The 6,000-nt window shown below is 41.8% G+C and overlaps 1 protein-coding gene across 2 annotated transcripts in view; it reads right to left on the bottom strand.

Annotated features, from left to right (window-relative positions):
* Window positions 1-6,000, bottom strand: part of Pip5k1a (phosphatidylinositol-4-phosphate 5-kinase type 1 alpha) — a 45,548-nt gene that overhangs the window by 17,149 nt on the left and 22,399 nt on the right. For both annotated transcript variants that reach the window (XM_028789608.1, XM_028789610.1), the window contains exon 3: window positions 2,947-3,027. In XM_028789608.1, coding sequence (XP_028645441.1) covers window positions 2,947-3,027 — 81 coding nt within the window. The remainder of the gene's footprint in view (window positions 1-2,946; window positions 3,028-6,000) is intronic.

Below are 6,000 nucleotides of genomic sequence, written 5' to 3'. Positions count from 1 at the left end.
ACAAAACAAGACAAAACAAGACAAAACAAGACAAAACAAGACAAAACAAAACAAAACAAAACAAAACAAAAAAGGAAGGAAGGAAGGAAGAGAAAAGAAAAGAAAAGAAGAAGAGAAAAGAAAAAGGAGAAGGTGATAGAGGACAAAGGGTGGCTCGGTGGTTTAAAGAACTGACTGGTCTTCCAGAGGGCTTAGCCACCATATGGTGGGCTCACAAGTGTCTGTAACTCCAGTTTGAGGGGTCCAACACTACCCTCTCTGGCCTCTGTGAGCATTAGGCTCATATGTGATGCAGAGACATTGAAGACAAAACACCTATAATAAGAAAAATAATACAAAATTGCAAAAAAAAAAATGTCAGTGGGCAGTGGTGACACACATCTTTAGTCCGGCATTCAGGCAGCAGAGACAGTAAAGTCTCTGAGTTCGAGGCCAGCCTCTAACAGCTCTGGTCTACAGAGCAAGTTCTAGGACAGCCAGGGCTATACAGAGAAACCCTGCTTCAAAAAACCAAAATAGCAAGAAAAAAGGAGAAAGAAGAGAAGAAAAAAACCTTGAAAAAAGAAAAAGGAGAGAAAATTTACCATAATTCTGAGAGGGAAAATGTAGTAGAAGTAATAACTGGGTCCCAAGGTCTGACTCAAGGGTTAAGAGCACTTGCTGTTCTTCCAGAGGACCTTAGTTCAGTTCCTAGAACCCACAACATGCTCACTCACAGCACACTGTATAATTCAAGCTCCAAGGGATCCAATGTTACATAGCAAGTTCAAGGCTAGCCTGGACTACCTTATGAGACCCTGTCTTTAAAAAAAAAAAAAAAAAAAAGAGGAAGAGGAGGAAGAAGAAGAAGAAGAACAACAACAACATAGAACCAGGGTTCCTACTGTAAATCTTAGAACCCAAGATATGGAGGCAAGGGGTACAGGAATTCAAGGCCATCCTCTACAACTCAGTGAGTCGGAGATCACCCTGAGGCATTTTTTCTTCCTCTCAAAAAGGAAGAAAAAAAAAAAACTAGTTTTCCTGTGGCAAAAAAAAAAGTGGTCTTTTAGAACTCAGCAATATATGTGTATCTAATTATGATATCTGACTTCTTCCACTCAAGGAAAGTGTCAATCATTTTTCTAAGATTTATTTTATATATATAGTGCTTTGCCTGTATGTATGCCTTCATGCCAGAAGAGGGATCAGATCCCAGGATAGATGGTAGCCATGTGGGTGCTAGGAATTCAACTCAGGACTTCTGGAAGAACTGCAGTGCTCTTAACCTTAACTTCTGAGCTATCTCCCAGCCCTCAGTTGGGCATACCTTTAATCCCAGCATTTGGGAGGCAAAGACAGCTCTGTTAAGAGCTGGCTTGGCCTACATAGTGAGTTTGAGGACAGTGAGGGCTATGGAAAGTGACCCTGTCTTTTAAAAAAAAAAAAGTTATCAACCAACACTAGATTTTTCATTAGTAAGTCTCCTTTAAATACACATATAAAAAGAAAATAATTCAATTTTTGTGAATTAATTTTTGTTTTTGTTTTTCGAGACAGGGTTTCTCTGTGTAGTCCTGGCTGTCCTGGAACTCACTCTGTAGACCAGGCTGGCCTGAACTCTGCCTGCCTCTGCCTCCCAAGTGCTGGGATTAAAGGTGTGCGCCACCACTGCCCGGCTAGTGAATTAAATTTTAAAACAAATTACATTATGTTTATTCTCTATCATCAACAAAAGAGTTGAGTGTGGTGGTGTAGCTTTTAATTCCCACACTCAGGAGATAGAGACAGGCAGATCTCTGTAGTGAGAATTCTGGAATTTTGGTTTCTTTAAAACCACAGGTTCGAGGCCAGCCTGGTCTACAGAGTGAGTTCCAGGACAGCCAGGGCTACATAGAGAAACCAAAAAAACAACCCCCCCAAAACAACAACAAAAACAAAACAAAAACAAAACAAAAACAACATGGAAATATTCTAAGAATGTGCTTTCGTTTCAATCCCAGGTGTGGGATGTGGGCTGCTCTGACCTCTCTGCTGCAGCTGAATGGGATTTGCCTCATGCTCTAGCAGAGACATGGTTTTGCTAGCTGCAGATAGTTTTTGTGATCGTATGACATTTGGAATTCTAGGAACTTTTCAGAGGGTACATAAATGCTAGGGCCCCAAGACGTGGGTGATCAGGGGGTTGTTTGCAGCTTGCTAGTAGCAGGAGTCAAAGACAGAACAAAAGGAAAGAACTCAATCAGGGATCTATCTCTCTTCCTTCTATCCTTCTTTCTCTGTCTAGTGATAGGGGATGAAATGGGAGTGAGGTAAGGTGGGGGTGGAGGGAGTAAAGGGTGAAAAAGAAGAACCCACAAAGTAGTAAGACCCATTACAGATCTCTGTGGCTCTGAGACAGCATGGACTACATTTGAGTTCCAGGACTGCCAAGGCTAAAAACAGAGAGACCATGGCTCAAACCAAACAGAACACCCCCCCCCCCCCAAAAAAAAAAACAAAACCAAAAAACCCCCACGGTTTATAGAGAACAATATCCTTTTTTTTTTACTTCTTTTTCTTTTTCTTCTTCTTCTTTTTCTTCCTCTTCTTCTTCTTCTTTTGTTTTTTCGAGACAGGGTTTCTCTGTGTAGTTCTGGCTGTCCTGGAACTCACTCTGTAGACCAGGCTGGCCTTGAACTCAGAAATCCGCCTGCCTCTGCCTCCCAAGTGCTGGGATTAAAGGCGTGTGCCACCACTGCCAGGCCAGAGAACAATATCAAAGAGACTGGCCAGGCATGGTGACTCATCCCTATAATCTCAGCACTTGGGAGGCGGAGGAAGAAAGACTACAGAGAGTTCTAGGCCAGCCTGTGATAAAATGAGAAACTATCTCAAAACAAGCAAACAAAAAACCCAATAGTGTAACAGTGTTGCCCTTAGCCTGTTCCCAAAGCAAGACGATCCACCCAGGCTGTCCAGACTCACCTTCTTGTATGTAGTCTCTCCAGAGGAGTCAACACTTCGATGGCCTATTTTCTTAACAGGCATGCCAGAGGCATAAGGTCCCTAAAAGAAAAAAAATTAAGATTAATATATGGTCAGGTAGTGGTACACAGCTATAACCCCAGTATCTGAGAGGATTAGTTAAAAGAATTGTTAATACCAGGATAACTAACTTAGGTGACAAAGTAAGCCAAACATTAGCCTGTGGTACAGAGTGGAGACAATCTCAAAAGCCCCAAAAGATAGTATTCTCATTCCCACATAATACGATAAACTGCTATAATGATAGTAAATAAAGATAATTGAGAAGGCTAGAAAGATGGCTACGTAGTTTAAGAACACCTGTTGCTCTTGCAGAGGACCCAAACTTATAAGCACCATCAGTAACTCCTGTTCCAGGGCATCTGAAGTCCTTTTTGGGCACCAGGCATGCACACAGCACATACATACATGTAGGTAAAACATTTACACAAGTAAAATAAACAACCTTCATCATCCAAAAGCAATCCAGGCAGTGGGAGATGGCTCAATGATTAAGAATATTAGCTGCTCTTTGGGGGACCTAAGTTTAAGTCTCAGCACCCACTTAGCAGTTCACAACCATTTGTAACTTCAGTCCCAGGGGACTTCATGGGAACCAGGCACGCATGTGGTGCACATACACTCACTGTAGGCAAAACATCTATACACGTGAAGTAAAATCTATAAATCTAAAAAATTTAAAAAAGTAGAACTAGGCTGAGTTCCAAGACAGCTGGACTACACAGAGAAACCCTGCCTCAAAACCAAAAAAAAAAAAGGGGGGGGAGGGAAGAAAAAGAAAAAGAAGGAAAGAAAAAAAGAAAAAGCAAGCCGGGCGGTGGTGGCGCACGCCTTTAATCCCAGCACTTGGGAGGCAGAGGCAGGAGGATTTCTGAGTTCGAGGCCAGCCTGGTCTACAGAGTGAGTTCCAGGACAGCCCGGGCTACACAGAGAAACCCTGTCTCGAAAAACCAAAAAAAAAAAAAAAGAAAAAGCAGGAATAGGATAGGCATTCAGGGAAAAAAGTTAAACATCATCTATAAAAGCAAAACAAAGAGCCAAGTATCAAGTTGCACACATCTGTGATCCCAGCACACAAGAACCTAACAAGATGATTATTCTTTAGGTATTTGTCTTCTATATTGTTTTGATTTTAAAGACAAAGCCTCACTGGGTATCCCTAAACTAGAATTCAGGAGATTCCTCTGCCTCTGCCTCCTGTAGAACATGGTGAAGCACACTTTTAATCCCAGTACTCAGGAGGCAGAGGCAGGGGAAGAAGCTCTGTGAGTTCCAGGCCAGTCTGGTCTATATAGTGAGACCCTGTCTCTAATAATAACAATAATAGTAATAGTAGTAATAACTTTTAAAGGCTTATCTTTATTTTCTATTAAGTTCCACTGAGAAATTATTACCCCTCTAACCCTCAACTCAAGCAGAATTCTATTTAAAATGAATTTACTCCTAGAACTGATCTAGGCATCAGCAATATGAGGAATTCTATAAACGAAACATTTAAAAGGCTGAAGCAATAAAATGGCTTCTCTGAGTCAGAAACTTGAGTACTTTAAAGAGACTTTTTTATTTTTATTTTATGTGCACTGGTATTTTGCCTGTATGAGGGTGCTGGGTCCCCTGGAACTAGATGGAAAGACTTTTTAAAATCATGTCTCATTACATTACTTGTTGGATAGGAGAGTCAGAGGACAACTTTCAGGAGTTGGTTCTCTTCTTCCATGGCATGGATCCCAGGGACTGAACTCAGGTCCCCAGTCTTGGCAGAAAATTCCTTTATTCTCTTGCCAAGTATAGACCACACACCTTATTCCCACCATATGGGAAAGAGAGGCAACTGAGTCTAATAGTTCCAGGTCATTCAGAGACACAAGAGAGAGTCCCTGTCTCAAAAACCCAAAATACTGGCCAAGTGATGGTGGCCCAAGCCTTTAATCCCAGGGCTCAGGAAGCAAATGTATGAAGATCTCATTGAGTTGGAGGCTAGCCTGGTCAGCAGAGCAAATTCTAGGACAGCCAGGACTACATAGAGAAATCATGTCTCGAAAAAAACAAAAAAACAAAAACAAAAAACCTAAAATTTCTTTACAGGAGGAGCCATCTCCCCAGACTTTAAGAGATTCCCAAGTACATGATATGACTTTGTATTCCACCCACATAACATAGCCAGAAATATGAGAGGAATAAAATCACCAGAGCAAAATCTAACTAGATATTGCCAGGAGTCCATACTGCAGTCCAACAAACACAAAGCTACTCTTCATGTCATTATCCATCAGGGTAGGAAGCCAGAGGACAGAACTAGTGAAAATGACTGCCACAATCAGAAGCCCAGCCAGCACTTGGGAGACTGGAGGTAGCATCCAATCTTGGATCTATACTGAGTTTGAGCTATATGAGATCTAACACAGTAATAAAACAACAAATATCTTAAAAGAGATTCTAAGAGAAAAGGCTGAAATATCAGAAAAAAGTGCTAGATCAACTTCCTGAGTACCCCCAACACACATACAGGATTGAAGCAGAACCAAGAGCAGGGCTAGGAAACCCCCATGTGGGAATAGCAAACTGAAGACACTCTGCGGAGGAAAGAGGTACACATACCTGCTAGCCCACTATTTGGGAGGCTGAGACAAGACTGTCCAAAGTCCCAAATTACCTTGTGCTATATAGTGAATACCAGGCTAACCTAGTATAGCGTGAGAGTCTGTCTCCAACAACATACGAGGATCGGGCAAACAGCTCAGGTGGGAGAGCGTCTGCTCAGCCTGTGAGAGGTCTGACTTCCATCTGAACCTTGGAATAAGCCTGGTGTGGTGCTGCTTGCCTGGAATACTGACCTTTAGGCAGAGGGGAAGGCAGAAGACCTGGAATATAAGGCCAACCTCAAGTGGCCTTAAAATAAAACACACTGGAAGGCCAGCCTTGGTTAAATGAGGCCCTGCCTCAACATTAAATAGATAAAATTCAAAATACAAAAGAAATAATCAAATATATTAC

The sequence above is a fragment of the Grammomys surdaster genome, unplaced genomic scaffold (assembly GCF_004785775.1).
Source record: "Grammomys surdaster isolate TR1022 unplaced genomic scaffold, NIH_TR_1.0 125849, whole genome shotgun sequence".
Taxonomy (NCBI): Eukaryota; Metazoa; Chordata; class Mammalia; order Rodentia; family Muridae; genus Grammomys; species Grammomys surdaster.
The sequence above is the reverse complement of the archived record's forward strand: the minus strand, read 5'-3'. Positions and strand labels throughout refer to the sequence as shown.